Source organism: Natator depressus, chromosome 5 (genome assembly GCF_965152275.1).
Source record: "Natator depressus isolate rNatDep1 chromosome 5, rNatDep2.hap1, whole genome shotgun sequence".
In the NCBI taxonomy this organism is placed as follows: Eukaryota; Metazoa; Chordata; order Testudines; family Cheloniidae; genus Natator; species Natator depressus.
In genome coordinates this window covers 20,481,689-20,502,106 of record NC_134238.1, presented here as the reverse complement: position 1 = coordinate 20,502,106, position 20,418 = coordinate 20,481,689, and the positions used below count along the sequence as shown (strand labels likewise).

At 41.2% G+C, this 20,418-nt stretch overlaps 1 protein-coding gene across 1 annotated transcript in view; it reads left to right on the top strand.

Moving 5' to 3' along the window:
• The window catches only part of ATP8B1 (ATPase phospholipid transporting 8B1), a 133,809-nt gene extending 114,058 nt beyond the window's left edge, over window positions 1-19,751 (top strand). Inside the window, exons 24-28 of the mRNA XM_074952401.1 lie at window positions 9,015-9,098; window positions 10,521-10,766; window positions 11,055-11,193; window positions 12,786-12,916; window positions 17,986-19,751. Of these exons, the coding sequence (XP_074808502.1) occupies window positions 9,015-9,098; window positions 10,521-10,766; window positions 11,055-11,193; window positions 12,786-12,916; window positions 17,986-18,213 (828 nt within the window). The 3' untranslated portion in view covers window positions 18,214-19,751. The remainder of the gene's footprint in view (window positions 1-9,014; window positions 9,099-10,520; window positions 10,767-11,054; window positions 11,194-12,785; window positions 12,917-17,985) is intronic.
• Window positions 19,752-20,418: the final 667 nt, after the last annotated feature.

Genomic DNA, 20,418 nt, shown 5'->3' with positions numbered 1-20,418 from the left:
CGGACCGCAAGTACTTCATCCCTTCCAAGCGCTCTGAATTCCTTTTCACTCATCCAGCACCAAACTCGCTGTGAGTAGATGCAGTCAACCAAAAGACAAAACACCAATTTCCCCACTCCACCCCATCCGACAAGGTCAGTAAGCGATTAGATCTGCTTGGACGTAGAGTATATGCATCTTCCACATTACAATTTCGCATTGCTAATTATACTGCCGTTCTGGCAAAAATATGACCACAAAAATTACAACAAATTCATGGACTTTATTGATGACATTCTGGAAGAAAAGAAACAACAATTCACAGCTCTAGTTTCCAAGGGACAAATCATCTCATGTACCACTCTTCAAGCAGCCCTCGATGCAGCCAACACTGCAGCAAGATACACTGCTCCAGCAGTGGTCATGCGCCAAGGTTCCTGGCTATCCTCCTCTTCCTTTCCTCGAGAGGTCCAGAATACCATTGAAGATCTTCCCTTCGACGGCAACAAACCCTACCAGCATCCACACTACCTTGCATATACCCAGCAATTCCATAGATTACATGAGCAACAACAACGCTAGAGACCCAGATACCAGCATCACCGTCCCAATTCCTCGGTGTCTCAACCCCCTCCGACTAATAAGCAGATTTGAAGCCTTGGTTGAGGGTTTAGAAAACAATGTTCCCACTTCAGCGCTTACACCACATGTCCCTATTTTTGGACACCGTCTGTGACCATTCTCCCATCAAAGGCAGAACGTTACCACCGACAAGTGGGTTATAGAGGTAGTCACAACTGGCTATTCGATACCTTTCCTATCCTTGCTTCCTACCCACTCCCCCACCCTCCCCGTGCCTCTTCAGGGACCCCTCTCACGAGCAACTGCTCATCCAAGAAGTACAACCTCTCCTTCTATTGGGAGCAGTGGAACTTGTGCCTGAACGACACAGAGGGAAGGGGTTTTATTCTCATTATTTCTTAACAGAAAAGAAAACCAGGGGATGGCAACCGATCTTCGACCTCAGGTGGCTTAAGAAATTTATCAAAAAGCAAAAGTTCAGAATGGTTACCCACACCACCATAATCCCAGCGCTGGAGCAGGGCGACTGGTTTTCAGCCCTCGACCTACAGGATGCCTATTTTCATGTGACTATACATCCGGCCCACAGATGTTTCCTTTGTTTTACAACTCGACACTTTTCAGTACAGGGTGCTACCCTTCGGCCTATCCACCGCCCTCCGTGTTTTTTCCAAGATCCTAGCCATAGTCGCTGCCTACCTCAGGAAACAAGGAGTCATAATTTTTCCTTACCTTGACGATTGTCTCCTCAAAACTTCAATGTTCGACGAAGAGCTTTGATTCACGCAGCTCACTGTCGATTGTTTTCCTATCCCTCGGCTTACAAATAAAAACAAATCCACATTATCTCCTACCCAGCACCTGGAGTTCATAGGAGCATACCTTGATTCCCGGACGGGAATAGCATCGCTCCCACCCGATCGCTTCAACACCATAAAATTATTGGCAACGAAACTCCACAATGGTCTTCAGGTCACTGCTCGAGACTGTCTACAACTACTAGGTCACATGGCCTCGTGCACTTTCATGGTCCAAAACACACGACTATACATGAGGTGCTTCCAAGCTCAGTTGGTCATGGTTTACAGACCGAATATGCATGCTCTAAACAAGCCTCTATCCATATCTTTCAGAGTCAAAGACTCTCTCCTGTGGTGGACAGTTCCCTCCAACCTCTGGTCTGGAGTCCCCTTTCTTCAGGATGCTCCATCCCTCATAATGACTAGTGATGCATCCCTCACAGGTGGGGTGTACACATGTCCCACCACAGAGCCCAGGGGCTATTGTCTTCAACCGAATCCTCCCTGCACATAAACATCCTAGAACTTTGAGCCATATGCAATGCCTGCCATCATTTCCTCCCATTAATCCAGAACCAACATGTACGGATAATGACAGACAACATCGTCTGCATGTTCTGTGTAAACAGGCAGGGAGCGGCTTGCTCTCACTTGCTTTGCACAGAAGCCATGAAGCTCTGGAATTGGTGCCTTGCGAACAACATTCGGATATCAGCTGCCTATCTTCCCGGAGCTATGAATACCACAGCAAACGAATTAAGCAGACACTTTCCCTGGGATCACGAATGGGAGATAAATGAGACGATCATCCACAACATATTCCGCATATGGGGCTACCCAACCATAGACCTTTTCGCAACTGTGAAGAACACAAAATGTTCTGAATTTTGCTCCAGAGCAGGACTGGGCAAACATTCCTAGGGAGATGCATTCATGTTCCCATGGCACCAGGACTTGCTATATGCTTTTCCTCCGATACCAGTTCTCCACAGAGTTCTAACAAAGATACAGATAGATCGTACCACAGTAATTTTGATTGCCCCGTCATGGCCCAGACAACAGTGGTTTCCGTTCCTCACCAAAATATCAATCCGCCCACCAATCCCGTTGCCCCAACTCCGAACCTCCTATCGCAGCGACACGGACGATTTCTTCACCCCAACCTGTTCATGCTTCACCTCAAAGCTTGGTTCCTACATGGTTCTCCCAGAATGAACTAGCATGCTCTGAGCAGGTTCAATGAGTGCTCCTACACAGCAGAACACAATCTACTCGCATCACCTACCTCCGTAAGTGGAAGCGATTCACACACTGATGCTCACCTAAACAACTTCTTCCAACTTCTGCACCTCTTCCGATCATACTTGACTACCTATTAGACCTCAAGCAATCGGGCCTATCTTTCAGCTCCATCAAAGTCCACTTAGCTGCTATTACAACTTTACATGACAAGATCGACTATACCTCTATTTTTGATCATCCAGTCACCAAGTGTTTTCTCAAAGGACTCCAATCCCATATCCGGACATTAAACCTCCTACTCCTTCGTGGGGCCTTCACTTAGTATTATCCTGCCTGACTCAACAACCTTTCGAGCCCCTACCAACTTGCTCCCTCTTACACCTCTCTATGAAAACAGCATTCCTGGTGGCAGTCTCCTCCGCCAGACGGGCAGGAGAAATAGCAGCTCCCATGGTAGACCCACCGTATACACTATTTTTTAAGGACAAGGTTACCTTCCGATTACACCCCAAATTCCTTCCAAAGGTGCAGCCATCATTCCAAATCAATGAGCTGATACACCTACCAACTTTCTTTCCTAAACCACATGCAAACTCTTTTGAATCCACCATGCATACGTTAGATGAATGCAGGGCTTTATCCTTCTATTTGGATAGAACCAAGCCCTTTAGGAACTCTTCTAGACTCTTTGTCTCCATCATGGAGCATTCCAAAGGGTCACCTATTTCTACCCAGAGACTTTCAAACTGGATTTCTGAGTGTATCAGACTGTGCTCATCAGATAAAGAAAGTGACGCCTCCAGCCAGCATCAGAATTCACTCCACTAGATCTGTGGCTACCTCTGTGGCCTTTCTATGCAAAGTTCCCCTGGCTGACATCTGTAAAGTGGCCACTTGGTCTTCTGAACACACATTTGTTAAACACTATGCCCTTACTCAAGGACCTCTCTCTGATACATGATTAAGCAGAGTTGTATTATCTACTGCATTCCTACCAAAATCTGAAGTCCCTACCTCCTTGAGATACACTGCTTTTCAGTCACCTAGAGTGGAGCGCCCACAGGGACATCTCTCTCTCTCTCAAAGAGGAGGTTACTCACCCTGTGCAGTAACTGACATTCTTCGAGATGAGTGTCCCTGTGGGTGCTACACTACCAACCCTCCTCCCCTCTACTTCGGAGCCTCCATTGTAGAGAAGGAACTGAGGAGACCAGTCACACACGCGTACTATTAAGGTACACTCAGAGCGGGTGGGCAGGCTCTGCGCATGCATGGCCGGTGTGAGTACTGCTGTAAAAATCTCTGAGCGAAGGTGAAGGGACGCACCAACACCTGGAGTGGAGCACCCACGGGGACGCTCATCTCGAAGAAAGTCAGTTACTGCACAGGGTGAGTAACCTCCTCTTTAACTAATCTGTATATATTAAGACAAGGTCCCTACCCCAGAAAGCTTACAAAGGAAGACCACAGTCCACAAGCTGTTCTTCCCAAGTGGACCAACTTGTAGAATCAGGGATTTAGTCAGGCAAGTAGTTCCAGGAGGTCAGTACTGCTATTTGCATGAGTGAGGGTCTGCAGGATCTGGCCCTTAATAGGTATCGTACTGATGTAGGAGGAAAGGGAGTACAACAGTCACTGAGTACAGCAGTCTTCTTATGAGCACATTTATTTTTCAATTATGTTAACCTTCCCAAACACTTTCTGCTAAGTATCTATATCCTGTCAAGCCATGGTAAACTCTCACAACAGTAAGCTCATGTGTGTGTGGGGGAAACTTAGCAACAACACTCTCTCTCATTCTTATTTCTGTGTGCATATGTATATGCATTCTTTTTACTGTTGGGATCTTAGTTTAGGGAGCTCATGCACAGCTGCTGGTGATTTCCTTCAGGAAGTCAATCTTCTATGAAGTCATATTCATAGAAGCCACTTGCAAACTAAAAAAATGGAGACTGTGACTTCTGTGGGAAATAAGATGGAGAGGAAATGACTGTAAGCAAGAAAATTAACTTAATGTGGGGAAGAAATAGGGAGCAGTAGGAGAATTCCCCCAATCAAATATCTGTTTTTCTTGGAGTTATTGTCACCATGGGTGCGCTCCATGGTAAGACGTGCACGCACTCCTGAACTCTTGATCAGAGATTTAGTCAGCAGTGCTGTGATAAATGAAGTGGGGTGGGTAGCTCCCTTTTATGGACACTCAGCCAGCCAGTTAGCTGTAAAAATCCCTTTTGGTGTCTGTTTTCTGCTTGCTTTACCTATAAAGGGTTAACAAGCCCACAGGTAAAAGAAAAGGAGTGGGCACCTGACCAAAAGAGCCAATGGGAGACTAGAACTTTTTTAAAAGAAATCATTGGACAGGGAATGTTTAAATAGACGTGATCAGGTTTATTTCTTTATTTTGGCTTGTGGATCTCCTCTGTGCTAAACCCCAGGTGCTTTTGTTTGCTTGTAACTTTTAAGCTGGGCTCCAAGAAAGCTATTCTTGGTACTTAATTTTTGGAATTGCTCTTTTAAAATCTAGCAAAAGCCTCAGTTCCAAATGTATTTTGTTCCTTTTTGTTTCTAATAAAATTTACCTTTTTTAAGAACAGAATTGGATTTTTCGTGTCCTAAGAGGTTTGTGAATGTTTGATTAGCTGGTAGCAACAGCTAATTTCCTTTGTTTTCTTTCTCAGCTCTTTCCCAGAGGGGGGATTCAGCCTTGAAAAGTGCATACGAGTCTGTGCCTGTACTCTGTACATCCTCATGCCAGTGCTATTGCTCCAGTTTCTTCTCAACCACCCTTGGTTCGAGATGGGGCATTGTAGTGTCCACTGCTAGTTTTCAGCTGCCTCAGTATTTTATTTTATTCCTTTTTGTTGATTTATTTTTATTTTACTTTTTTTATTTACTTTAGCAGAGGTTTTGGGAGTGTTCCCTCTATTCTTTCTTGGGGCAGCCAGGCCCTTCTGCCCTTAGCCATTGTTGTCTGTGGCTTCCCTCCTTGAGTTATGCTAAAGAACCCAGGTTTCAAACCCTTCCAGACCTACCACAAGTGCCCCCCCCCCCCCCAGCAATGTGGATTCCAGCTGCCCCTGACACTCTCGGAGCCAGCAAGGTCTGTACCAGGTTTTAAAGCAGATCTCACAAGCTGAGGGAAGACTGATGGGAGCGCTCCTTGAGGCCTGTGGGTCAGACAACAGAGTCGCAATGTACTGTACAAATGATCCTGGGGGATCAAGATCCCAATCCTTATGTGCAGAATCACTGAGACTGTGGAAATGGTGCATTATCCCACTGCATAGGTATCTCAATGATCTACCTGCTGGGTCTATTAAATACAGTAGCAGACTCCCTGAGCAGGCACTTCCACCAGAACAATGAGTGGGAACTCAGCAACTTTGTCTTTCAAAGCATTTGCCAGGCTTGAGGCCTCCTGGAGGTGGATCTGTTTGCAACACCATTCATCATGAAGTGCTGATGATTCTGCTATAGTGCATGTGCGTGGGGCCACAACCCCATGGGGGCTGCTCTCCTAGTCCCTTTGCCTTGCACGCTCTTGTATGCCTATCCTCCAACACCACTGATCCTCAAGGCTCCAAGCAAACTGAAGCAAGACCTGATAGTACAATCCTGGCCAAGGCAAGTGTGGTTCACAGATATGCTTTGCCTGTCTCTGTGAACCCCTATTTGCCTTTCTTTCTCAATGGAACTCCTCACACAGGACTCCAGCACCATAACCCACCGAAGTCTCTCATCCCTGCATCTTGAGGCCTAACTCCTTGATGGTTCTTGGGAATAAAATTGGTCTCCTCTCCTGAAGTTCACTGTGTACTCCTGAAGAGCAGGAAACCAGCCACAAAGAAAACTTATCTGCAGAAGTGGAGGTGCTTCCAAGTCTGGAGTGCCCATCGATTTTTATATTTGCTTCTGAATCTCTCCTTATAGACATTCTTGATTACCTGTGGATTTAAAAGACACATGGGTTGTCACTGATCTCCATTAGGCTTCACCTAGCTGTGAAAGGTTTATTTTGGCCTTTTCTAGCCCTCCCATAGCTAGGTTTTTTTTTAAGGACTTTTTCCAATCTGTCTTCTCACATCAAGGACCGACCAACCCCCTCAGATCTTCATCTGGTTCTCAGTGCCTTAAAAACCCCACTGATTGAATCCATGGGTAGCTGTTCAGGCCTTTACCTGTCTTCAAAACTTTGTTCCTAGCCATAACCTCGTCAAAAAGGGTAGGGAGGTAGGGTCATTCAGGGCACTATCTTTTATTGTGACAAGGTGACCTTACACTCTCATCCTTGTTTCCTGTCTAAGGTCTCTTCAGAATTCCGTGTCAATCAGGACATTCACTTACTACAATGGCTATTAGCCAAGATAATAAAGGAAGGCAACTCCATGCTCCAGGTGTCCCTAAACCACTGATTGCTAGAAGCTGGGATTGGATGACAGGGAATGGATCACTTGATAAATTGCCCCGTTCTGTTTGTTCTCTCTGAAGCAGCTGGCACCAGCCACTGTCAGAAGAAAGGATACTGGGCTAGCTGAACCGTTGGTCTTACTCAGTGTGGCCATTCTTATGTTCTACTAGTATTTTACCCAGGTCTCATTCTTCAAAGGATACCCTGGAAGTAAGAAGGACCCTTGACTTATAACTTGACAGAATAAGATCTCTCAGGGCTTCCCCCCCTCCTGCCCCCACTGGCTCTTTACTTCCTTTGCCAAGGGAATAAAAGGCAGTCGATTTCTAATCAGAGACTATCAAAATGGGTTTCTGGATGCATTCTAGCTTGTTATGAAGCTGCTGCTGGAGTGCATCTCTGACTTAGAGTGACTGCCCAATCCACTGGATAGCCCTTCTTAAGGACCTACTCATTGTGGATATTTGCAGGGCAGCAACCTGGTCTTCCATTCATAGGTTCCCCAGGTACTTGCTATCCTACCTGCTTTCAGAGCAGATTCAGTCTTTGGTGACACTGTCCTCAGAACTGTGTTGGATCCGCCTTCTCAGCACCTGCCTCCACACTGAGTTACTGCTTGGGAGTCTCCAACAATGGAGCACCTATATGGACAATAATTCAGAGGAGAGGTTACTTATCTGTTCAGTAACTTGAGTTCTTTGAGATGTTTTGTCTCTATGGGTGCTCTGCTGCAGAGTCTTCTGGGCTTCGTAGTTGAGAAGGAATTGGAGCAACAGCAGGACTGCTCTCTCTCTCTCTATGCCCTTGCACCAGAGCCCAAGGAAGTATAGTGTGCTGGCATGGACCTGTGGAAACTGCTGACTAAAATCTCCTATCAAGAGTGTACTGGTGTGCACATGTCATATGGTAGGGCACCCATAGGGACAAAACATCTTGAAGAACTCAAGTTACTGTACAGGGTAAGTAACCTCTCCGTTTTCATTCAGATGTTCTGAGGAATAGAAATAAACTCTGTAAAAAAAACCTAATAAAATAATTTTTTTTGAGGTTTTTATCTGGAGCTGGTCAAAAATTTTCTCACTAACATTTTTCCACAGAAAATATTAGTGGGAATGTGTCTATGTTGACAAAAGGTGTTGTTTTTTAAAATCAAAACAAAGGGCAAAACATTTTGACCCCATCCAAACACTTTGTTCTGATTTCCCCCGCCCCCCAATTTTATATTAAATGTAAGGCTTAACTTGAAACCAAATGTTTTGACTGGCCCCAAATGAAGCTTGTTCAGAGACTTCTTTTCACAGGGAATTTCTAAACTTGGACTCTTTGTTCTGATTCAGAACAACAATAACAAAAAATTTACAAATGTCAGAATTTCCTACAGAATTGAAACAGAGTTTCCACCAGCTTTAATTACATCCGTGAGGTATTAGTTCTTAATTTGATCACTGCTAGTATAGCACACTTTTATGGTCAAAAACTTCTGCAACTGTTGGAAGTTTCTACTTTGAGTTAAGTGGAAGTTGAATGTAGATAGCTAGGGAACAAATTCTGTCCTTTTAATGGTCACCTGTATAGAATATCAGGGTTGGAAGGGACCTCAGGAGGTCATTTAGTCCAACCCCTGCTCAAAGCAGGACCAATCCCCAATTTTTTTCATTTTATTTTTTTGCCCCAGATCCCTAAATGGCCCCCTTGAGGATTGAACTCACAACCCTAGGTTTAGCAGGCCAATGCTCAAACCCCTGAGCTATCCCTCCCCAATATAGTATGCTGCTTTAGTAAAAAGGGTGTGCATTTTAACACACATGCTCAAAGAACTATTTCAAGACCTGGTGGGTTAATGCACATTAACTTTAAACCCACAAAACCTGGTGATTCAATCAGTTTTCTTACTATTCTTGTTTAGATTAGATTGCTTCTGAATTAACTTTTTAAATGAAAATGATGTAACTAAATATAAAGTAATATCTAATTAATAAATTTATATTTATTTTCTATTGCAGACAGCTTATGAAGATTGGTTTATCACGCTTTACAATGTGTTGTATTCCAGTCTTCCAGTTCTTCTGGTTGGCTTGCTTGACCAGGTATACTACTATGCTATTAAGAAAAATTATCCAAATGAATTTTAGAAGCAATTGTTAAAGAAAAAGATCAGAGTAAACATAATTGAAGTGACTTTTACTTCTAATCTGTGCCATTTTTAGGTTGCTAGATATCCTATTTATTAGAGGACAATAAGGTGTGACCTGCTAGAGTAGACAAAGCTACTCAACTTCAGATACGTTAAGTGTTGAACTGATCTGCTCAAATGTTTGTAGGTCTTAGCAGACAGCTTTTCTCCATGAAGCTAATAGAAAATGTTGTAGGCTTCTTTTCATTAATAACTAGAAATACCAGAGCATAACAATTGCTGTGACTTTTTGTTCAGGCACTCGCTAGAGGGCAGTTCCCATTAATCCCATAAGTGTAGATTGGAATTGGATGGTGATAGCTTTCTTCACAATGGCCTGATTCAGCAAAGCACTTCAGCACATAATTCCAACTGACTTCAACAGAACTGAAGTACATGGTTAAAGTTAACCATATATTTAAGTGCTTTGCTGAATCAGGGCCAATATGTATGTATAGTACTGTCGAATGGCAATAATGGGGTTGATTATGAAGTATACTTGCATTATTTATCTTCGATTATAGTGTCAGAAGGTATTTCTATTTTTAAAACCATTTTCAATGGGAATAAATTTGGCAAAAAAAATTTATGCTGAAAACTTCAATATTTTATTTTTAATCTGAGTGGGTCTTAGATTTTACTTTGGATTTACTTGATTTTCCAAATTGGACTTGCCTATAGATTTTGCATGCATAGAAATGCAATGCATTTTTATGGTGGGGGGGAGGTTTAGAAGAAAAGAAATTTCAATAAATTCACGCAGTATGTATGCGTTAGAGATTTAAAAAAGAAAAAGGCCAGGAAGTTGAGTTGCATTTCCCACAAAAATGCTCGCACTACCTTTTTGCATGTATATATTATAATAGACTCTTCCCATTACGCTGGGCATTGTGCACACTATTATGGAAATATTTAGAAATAGGTGTGACTGGAAGATATAGAAATGGTACGTCGTTTGAATGATGAAGGAAAAACGTACCATATTCTTAGATATTCATATTGAATAAATACAAAGTCTAGGTCATGGTAGCCTGTTATTCCTTTCATTTCTGTACCAACACACTGCTGTTCTAGAGTCTCCCTGTCCATTTTCTAACTCTTTAAAAATATAGCTTGCATTCATATATGCAAATATGAATTCAAGTTATGTATTTTTTTAAGCTTCTGATTTTTATCACTTTTGGGGTTAATACAGAGGCAATCTGTTGGCTTGTCTTGCTTAGCGCCTCTCTCCTCCCACCCTAAAGATACATGTTGATGGGGGAAGATGTATACTGTGCTTCAGGTTCTATGGCTCCGATTTATTTCTAACTGCAGTAACTTTCCTTTTATTAAGGATGTGAGTGACAAACTTAGTCTTCGGTTCCCTGGTTTGTATATATCTGGACAGAAAGACTTGCTTTTTAACTACAAGAAATTCTTTGTAAGCTTAATACATGGAATTATAACATCACTGATTATTTTCTTCATACCGTACGGCGCATATCTTCAAACCATGGGGCAAGATGGAGAGGCACCTTCAGACTACCAATCGTTTGCTGTCACTGCAGCCTCTTCTCTCATAGTTACAGTCAATTTTCAGGCAAGTACATTTATCTTCATGATCTCCCCTGCTGCTCTGAAAGTGCATCTTTGTGAGAATAAACAATTATCATTCAGTTTAAATCTTTTTGCATATTGATATACTTTTGCCTGCTTACTATCATCTTCCCCTTTGGTATATTCACAGAATATTCTATATTGTATTAGAACTATATAATGAATAGTGTGACCCAAGTGTCTGCAGAACAGATAGTTTTCAGAATATTCAAATACATGCTTCTGACTTCTACATCATAAATTCATTGTGAGTTATCTGATTTACTTTCAGATGGGTTTGGATACCTCTTACTGGACTTTCGTTAATGCTTTCTCAATATTTGGGAGTATTGCACTTTACTTTGGTATCATGTTTGACCTTCACAGTGCTGGAATACATGTTCTCTTCCCATCTAGCTTTCAGTTTACAGGTCAGTATTTTGTTTTGTTTCACTATTCATGTGTTCTACCTCAAATGGTTAGGTAACTAGAGTAAACACAGTACCAAAATGTCAGCTTATCAGATATCATTTGATGCCCAGCACGAGTAAGTAGAGGTGAATGTTAACTCACTTTAGAAAAACATTGCCTAGTTTATGGGGTCAACGTGTGTGTCTTAATCAAAATTGTTTTGTTGAAGTAGCTAACTCTTGAGGTATTTGTAGTTCCAAATTATGTAGTCAGTGGAATCATTCCTCCTTAATTATTTTATCTTAAGAAATAAAGAGCCGTTAAATCTTGGTACCTGTGTTGTGCAGTGTAGGGTGTTGCATACAAAGGAGCAAAGTAAAAAGTGATCAGCGCAGAGTAAAGGGAAACCTGTAATCCTATGTTGAAGGCTGCTGTGTGGCTGCCAAGTTACTTCTGCACATCTGTGGGAGTAAGTCTCAAAGGTGAATGCTAATTTGCCTACTCACGCAATTGTATCACATCTCATGACCTTTGATGTTTCCTATAACTTCAGCTATAATTTAAAAAAGAAAGTATTATTCTCAAGCAAATTTTTCTAATCTTACTTGGCTGTGAAAAAGCTTGAAAATATAACCCGACTGCACCCTAAAGGATCGAAAACTAGAAGGCAAATAAAAAGAACTCCAAACTTGTTTATAAAAAGGTCTCATGATTTTGGGGGGCCTGGCTCCAAATTTGTAAATGGTTTGGGTTGGTAATATTTAAGGGCCTTATATGTCGACTGAACATGCTTGAGATTATCTTTTTTTTTGCCCATTGTCCTTCACCCTCCCAGCCTTTTTAATTTGTGATCTGGGTAAGTGAGTGGATGTGCAATGAGCTTTAGACTCATCTTCCCAAAGTCAAGTGCCTAAACTTACTTGAAACCATATCACATTTATGCATAACAAATTTCTTGCTGCATACTGCTCAGGGATGTAGTCACGTATGAAACCAAATTACTTTCAGTTCAATATCAAAATCCATCTGAGAAAAATCCTCAGTTGCGTCCTGTACAACATATTCATGCTCTTCAGCCTCTGCTTTTTAATAGTACTTCAGATTTTAGCATTTGTTCTACCCGGTTGCTTAAATTAAATGTTACGATTTAAGTGCTACAGTGCTTCCATATTAAATTAGCACTTACATTCTACACTCTGTGTGCGTGGGGTGTGTGTGTGTGTATATATATATATATATATATATAATATTACAGTGATCCTAGAGATTTCTCTTAATCAGTTTTTGCCCATTAAAAGCAATCAAAAAACCACATATGCCAGCAAAATACTTGTTCTCACCCTAACTTATCCCTTAAAGAGTTTTATAAGTTAATACAGTGAAAAGGAAATAAAAATGTTGTTGTAAATTTGTGGCACGCTTCTGGCTCTCTCCTTACCTCAAACTTTTTCTTACTAGTGGCTTATTTTAGATTTTGATACAGTTGTATTCAAACACACTTGGAATACTTCAATTATACATTTCAGGACAGGAAACATGAATGTAATTTGTTGTGCTATATAAATTTAATTGAAAACAGATACAGACTAACTTTCACTCTTATTTCTCCCAGGGACTGCTCCAAATGCTTTAAGACAGCCATATCTCTGGTTGACAATACTTTTGTCAGTTGCAGTTTGTTTGCTTCCTGTTGTCGCAGTGCGATTTTTGTCAATGACAATTTGGCCTTCAGCAAGTGATAAAGTAAGTAGAAAAAATTGGTTAATTTGAACTGTATTTAGTTATATAAGTCAATAATATTCTTAATGTTCAGAAAATAAGATAACTGGTAGTGGCCTTTTGCCAAGAGCTGGGAATGGGCGACTTGATGATTATCTGTTCTGTTCATTGCCTCTGGGGCACCTGACATTGCCACTGTCGGAAGACAGGATACTGGGCTGGATGGACCTTTGATCTGACCCAGTATGGCCGTTCTTATGTTCTGTAAGGAGAATGTCATTAGGACTGTGCATCTGGCTTCCTCAAGAGCCTGATACACCCTAAAATGGCAATTTAGGGTTTCTCTGAAGGCCTAACCAAACTGGCAGTTTGGGAACCTTGCTAGAGACTGGTGGTCTGTTGCTTTGCCGCCCCAATGGAGCAGGGAGTGTCAGTGCTTTGAGATGGTCTTCTCAATACTCTCCCACTGAGCCTTCTCCCAGTCTGCTTCTACCTCTTTGTCTGATCTGCTGTTTTCCTCCGTACGTGCTGGCCCATGTGTATCTCCTTCTGCCACCTCTAACTCACCTGCTGACATTTCTCTCTTTTTCCCTTCTTTAACTTCTTATTCTCTCTTTCCTCCACTCTTTGTTCTGTGGGGCAGAAGAGTGAAGATCATCTTCTCTCCCAAACAGTTTGCCCCTTTCTCCATATCTCTCAATGGTGGGGAGTGACTGATGGTTAGAAAGGTCCGGGCCCTTCACATTTACCATAGAGCAGCAGGGAGCTTAATATATGTGAGAAGTTCTTGGTCAGGGAGTTCTCTAGATGCTGCTTAAAGAATGGCTCTTTGTGTCTGACCTCACACTATACAGTGTCAGAAGTGACTGAATCCTTGTTACTAGTGAAAGAGTAAAAGAAAGAAAAGAGACCCCCCCCCCCCCCCGCAGACTGACAGTGTGGTGAGTTAGTAGGGAAAGTGGAAGATCAGACAACAGACCTGCGCCAAGAAAGTCTGCACCAAGAAGGAGATAAAGCCCTGTCACAGCAGTGGAGTCCATAGTGCAAATGGCTCTGTTTGAGAGGCTTGATTTTGGCATCTCAGCTGGCTCTGCTCAAGCCAAAGAGTTGAGCAATTCTAGATGGCTTCGGGTTTAACTGATAAAGCACAAAAATATCTGGTACATGCTTTGATATTTGCAGTGGGTGATGCTGCTGAAGACATCCATGTACCTCATCCCCTCACTGATGAGGAAAAGAGAGACTACACAAAAGTGAAAGACGCTTTTGACGGCCATTTCATAGACAGACAGAATATTACATATGAAAGGGCCAAATTTAATAGGAGGTTCCACGAGCAAAGAGAAACAGCTGTGATTTTTATTATTGTATTTCATAGGCATGCTGAACATTGCAAATACAAAGCATTAAAAGAATAACTAATAAGAGACAGGATAGTTGTTGGCATAAAATACTTCAATTTATCAGCATAGCTTCAGTAGACCCAAATGTCACACTAGCAAAAGTGAGAATACAACAAACCATAAAGAAACAGCAATATAACTTATATGCTAGCAGCATATGGGAGACTGCATCAGACAATACTGATACAGTAAAGAGGAAAGACATACATTAGAAAATAAGAACAGGGCACAACTAGAGAATGGGAGACCAAAGAACCTTAATAGGAGGGAAATTTGGAAAAGCTGTGGAAGATGCAGCAAGACACCATGCCACAGCTGTCAACAATGTCCAGCCAAAGAGACAATGTAGGAGATGCCAGAATATGGGACTTCCTGCAATAGCATGCAAATCACCAGGAGTAGTGGACACAATCCAAGAGGGAGTATTACCAGACAAGCCCTTACTTTGGGGGGCTATATTCTCAGTAGAATAGAGAACTCCTTGGTACACAAGCATGAATCAAAATAGATGAAACCTTTAATTTAAAACTGGTACTGGAGCAGCAGTCACTGCAATTCAATAAATAAATAAATAAATAAAAATCATAAGCAATCCCGGAATGGAGATCTGCAAAGATCAAATAAGATTCTACATGGAGCTAGTAACAATACATTGGATGTTTGTGGCCAGTTCCTTGGGAGCCTGGAGAAAGAACAGAAAAGTCTTCCACAAATAATATATGTAATACAAGGATTGACAACTCCCACAGTTGGGTTGCCAGCAATACAAAGACTTCACCTAAGAGAGAAACTGGAATGCACCAATGGCAAAAAGCAAGTGCGGGGGATGAGCACAACAACCCATATGCTGGCCCAGTCTGAGTAGGAAAATTCAGACCTCAGCAGAGGGTTGCAAAGTTTGTAACAAGGAAGAACAATCGCTGGAAACATTACTGTCTACAAAGTTACCTGACAGACCTCTGCAGCAGGTAGCAACAAACTTTTTTTTTTTTTTCTGGAAAGGTCATATGTACGTTATTGTAGTCTGTTACTTCTCCAGATATATTGACTTGATTGTACTTACACAGACTTCCTCAGCACAGGTCATACAGAAACTGAAGTCAATATTTGCAAGACATAGAGTTCATGAAGTCCTCATAGCTGATAATTGGCCTCAGTTTACTTCTGAAACATTCCTCGCATTTGCACAGGATTTGGATTTTGAACATTGTAATAGTAGTCCACATTACACCCTGAGCAACGGGGAGGTGGAGAGAGCATTTCAGATTTTAAAAAGACTTCTGCAAAAATCAGTGGATCCATATAAATCACCACTGGCATGTCAGTCAGCACCCCTCGCATCTGGACTGTTTCCAGTAGAATGTCTAATGGGAAGATATCTACCTGTGGCTCCGATACAGCTTAAACTGAAGTGGACACACCTGAAGGAATTTAGAAAATGGGTGCTGAAATACAAATTTGGCAGAAACAATACTTCTATATCAGAGGGGGTAGCTGGGTTAGTCTGTATTCACAAAAACAATGAGGAGTCTGGTGGCACCTTAAAGAATAACAGATTTATTTGGGCATAAGCTTTTGTGGGTAAAAAACCCACTTCAGATGCATGGAGTGAAAATTACAGATACAGGCATAAATATATATTGGCACATGAAGAGAAGGGAGTTACCTTACAAGTGGAGAACCAGTGCCCAAGGCTAATTTAGTCAGGCAGGATCAACTATCTGAACTGAGACCGGGGAACAAAGTGTGGCTCAAAGGCTCCCAGAACTACTCTGAACTTGGCAGAAACTCCCAGATGTTACCTAATGGCAACTCCAGAAGGACTTCTCCAGCGGTATCAGGTTCATTTTCAGTATTTCCCAACACAGTACTGAGAGGATTTGGGACCTGCAGGTACTCTGTCAGGAAGTGAACCCCTCCACAGGGAAACTCAACAGAAATGAGAACACTGTCTGGAAGACTGGTCAGATCCCCTCAAATACTATGTGGATGCAATTCATAAGGGGACATACTAGTGCAAATAGTTTTAAGGAATTTGAAGTTTATTTTTAATTGTGTGTGTATATATGCCAGAGGTGGCCAAACCGCGGATCACGAGCAGCATGCGGCTCTTTTACAATTAAAGTGTGGCTCATGGAGTACCCCATACAGCCCCCCCTCCATTCGCCACCTACCAGACTGGGAGGGAGCTCGGGGCTTCTGCCCGGTGGTGGGGCTAGGGGCTTCTGCCCAGCAGAGATGGGGGTGTTGGGACTTCAGCCCTATAGGGCGCACCTGCCAGGGATTGGGGCGTCAGCAGGAGAGGGGCTGAATCCCCAGCATGCATGTCCCGTGGGGCTGAAGCCCTCAGACCCACCTCCCCACAGGGCAGAAAAGCCTCTAGCCCCACCACCCTGCTTCAAGGCAGAAGCCCCACTCTGACTGGCAAGCCATGGCTCTCGGACTTCTGAAGATTGTCGTATGTGGCTCAGAGGGTCAGTAAGTATGGCCACCCCTGGTATATATATTGGTTGATAAATTAAGTTTTAATCTTTTATTAGAAAGAAAAGAGGATGTGACGTAGCTATAGAGTTCCCGGTCCTCAACAGTTACCAGAGAGGACCAGGATGTGTTGCAGTGGGGAGCTTAATAAACGTGGGAACTTCTTGGTCAGGGTGCTTTCTAGTTGCTGCTTAAAGCATGACTCTTTGTATCTGTCCTCACGCTAAAGTGATGATATCCATATCTGATCTAAGGAAGCTTATTCTGTCACCCCCATCACCTCAAGAGCCAGAAGAATGAGGTGCAGGCAGTTTCCAGGCAAACTAAATACGTTCTGGTAATTGGGCTGGGTGGGAGTGATGGAATGCACGCGTGTGTTGTGTGCGTGAGGGGGTGGGGTGTTTGAGAATCTTCATTCTTAATATTGGATTGTCTGCAGAATTGTTTATATATGCTTTTATTTAATCGTGATCTTAAGTATTTTAGTGCTGAGTCCATCCATAGGTCCAAAACTTTCTAAATAATCCTTATCTGAATACCAGTTGCCTGACAGTCTGCCTTGGCAAGACACATGTCTGGCCACAACTGTTAAAACAGGTTTTCATATATTTATCTTCCCTATACTTCAGTTTGCAATCTGAACATATAGCAGTGGCTAATGTAAACCCTCCCAGGCTCACTTTGGATAAAAAAAACCTGCCATTTTTGGCTTCAGACTATATTATAGTTTTATTTGTATTTACCACTATAAGTTTGTGGCAAGAGGCAGCAGTGGTTTCCTTTTGGGTTTGTGTGTGTGTTTGTTTTTACCTAGAACTGGCAAGAAAGCCCCTTGTGGGATAAGAGTTGTGATTATTAAAATCCTATTGTCTTTTAGATTTTATTTTTAAAGTTATTGCCATCTGTAAACAAGAAAATAAGCTTAGATACAAAAGTCAAATTTTTCATTTTGTTTACTACACAACATGCCCACTCTAGCTTGGAATGCCTTAAGAAGTTAATAAAAATGCAAAATAAAGTAATTTAAAAATCAATTTTTTTTAAACATATGCTTCTGGTTTTAACTCAGGTAAATTTTAACAAGAAACTCTTTTATAAAACTTGTAACACTTTTTAAAGTTACCATCACATTGTTCCCAAGACATTAAGTACAAATGAGCATCTGTTTTCCCTCTAAATTAACCTGTTACACCCTTTCCTTTCATAAAGATTCAGAAGAACCGTAAGAAATACAAGACTGAAGAACAGTGGAAGCGAAGGCAGAGCACTTTTCGTCGAGGGATATCAAGCCGTCGTTCTGCTTATGCTTTCTCACATCAACGGGGATATGCTGATCTTATTGCTTCTGGGCGTAGCATACGTAAAAAACGAGCACCTTTAGATGCGGTGCTACACCACAAGGTGGCCGAAGGTAGACAAGTTGGTGAAACCAGCTGATGATTGTCTAAGATTTAAGTTCTAGAAGACAGGCTTTTTAGCAAATGATTGCACAAAGAATGTTTATTTTTTATGGAAGACTCGAGATTTTTTAAAAAACGAGATGACATGAGATTATGAAGACTTCAAAATTTTCTTACAAAACTGCTTGGTTTGGGACTATTGAAAAATAGAAAAAACCAAGAAGTATGTGTTGTTTTTGTTTTAAGTAAATCCTAATCCTTGTGCAAGTATAATGTGAAACTGAAGGATATATAAAATTCTAGGGTCTAAAAACCCAGAGTTTTAATTTTTTAAGTGACGCTTGGAAATGCTAAATTTTATCCCTTTTTTTAATTATAATCATGAAATAAAATTGCAGCACACATTTCTTACCTTACTTTAAAGATGAACAGCTGAGAAGCAATCAAACTGTATGTGCCACTTTGTTAAACAATTCTATTTATACAATGGTAAAGGTGAATTAGATAACTAATATTTTTCTTCCTTTAGGGGAGCCATGCAGTCTGACCTTTCATACAGCTAAACTAGGCTCCATGGTGGTATGTTGTAGTCACTCACTTACTTGGAACAGATTAACACATTTTAGTGAAAATACAATCACAGTTGTAGGTATGGTTACAGTCCATTCCTGTTTACTAAATGGTTCACAGTCTTTTTTTTTTTTTTTACTCTTACGGTTCTATCACTGACTTGGGTTATTCTTTCAATAACTTCTCTGTGTCTCAGGAGGAGAGTGTTCTGGAAAACAGTGAAGACCTCAGGATTTTTTGAAACACTTTCTCTGAAATATTTTTGTGTCTACCTACTTGTATAGTATTTTATGATGTTATTTGGTTATTGGAAAACTGCCTTTTGAATTGGCAGATTTGATTTGTTCATTTCAGTTGAGTTGCATAATGCAACAATTTATAAGAACAGATAAGGAAGAACAGGCCACTTTTAAGTTGAACATACTTCAGTTGGTAATTGTTGAACAGTGTCCTCTAATTGGGGAGGGAAGGGAGGAGAAAGTCTCTCCTTTTTTTTTTTTTTTTTTTTTGGTACATATTACATGCATAGACGCGCACATACACTCTCACATAGTTTCCTCAACTTTAGGATGTATAAATGTTTCACCTTTTTTTTTATATATAATACTGACTTACACCGGCATTAATAACTGTTCCAATGTTTTTTAATAGGGCATAAACACAATGTGTACAGTTAATCTTTTAGATCTAGGCAAAGAAATGTACATTTCATAATTTTAATGGAGCAAATGCAAGAAAGTTTACAGTTTTTCTTTTAATAGGGGATGGGAGCAGTATAGTTAATGTTAAAGAAAAGGAAGTGTATAATTTCAATTTCTCTCATTGAGAGATGTGGGAATGGTCAACAATACAAGTGTCAGTCTTCTAAATTGGGTGCAATATTAATTTTAACATACAAATTGATTTGGATGTATTCCATTTACATATAATTGAGGGTTAATATGTAACATATTTTGTTTATGGATAACAAATGTTTTCATAAAATATCTTAAATTTTAATCTTTTGACCAATGTGGAAAACAAAGTGGTTTTTACCATTTTTTATGTTCTATTTGAATGATTATTAAACAATTCTGTGTAAATAAGGTTGATGCTACTTGTAAATCAGTCTGAATTATTGGATTGAGGAGTTGCTTGTGTAATAATATACAAACAAAATATTTGTTAACGATTGGGAGAAAACATCTGAGATATTTCTTGGCCTATCAAAGGTTGAAAGTCAAACAGCTAGCCACCTAGAGCAGGGCTTCTCAGACTTTTGTACTGGTGACCCCTTTCACACAGCAAGCCTCTGAGTGTGACCCCCCCCTTATACATTAAAAACACTTTTTTATATATTTAACACCATTATAAATGCTGGAGGCAAAGCGGAGTTTGGGGTGGAGGCTGACAGCTCGCGACCCCCCCATGTAATAACCTCGGGGCCCCATGAGGGGTCCCAACCCCCAGTTGAGAACCCCTGCCCTAGAGCAAGAATGCCTCTTAAGAGAAGATAGCACTTATGAAAAGAGTGGAAAGATGTTATATTTTGGGCTGGGCAATTGGTAGTACTGAACTGAAGAGGAGAACATTTTAAAAAGATTATATTTATTTCAGAGTGCAGTTTACACTTTGACTTATGTATCTCTGCTACATTTCAGTCTTCATCTGAATTCTTTAAGCCAGCGGTTCT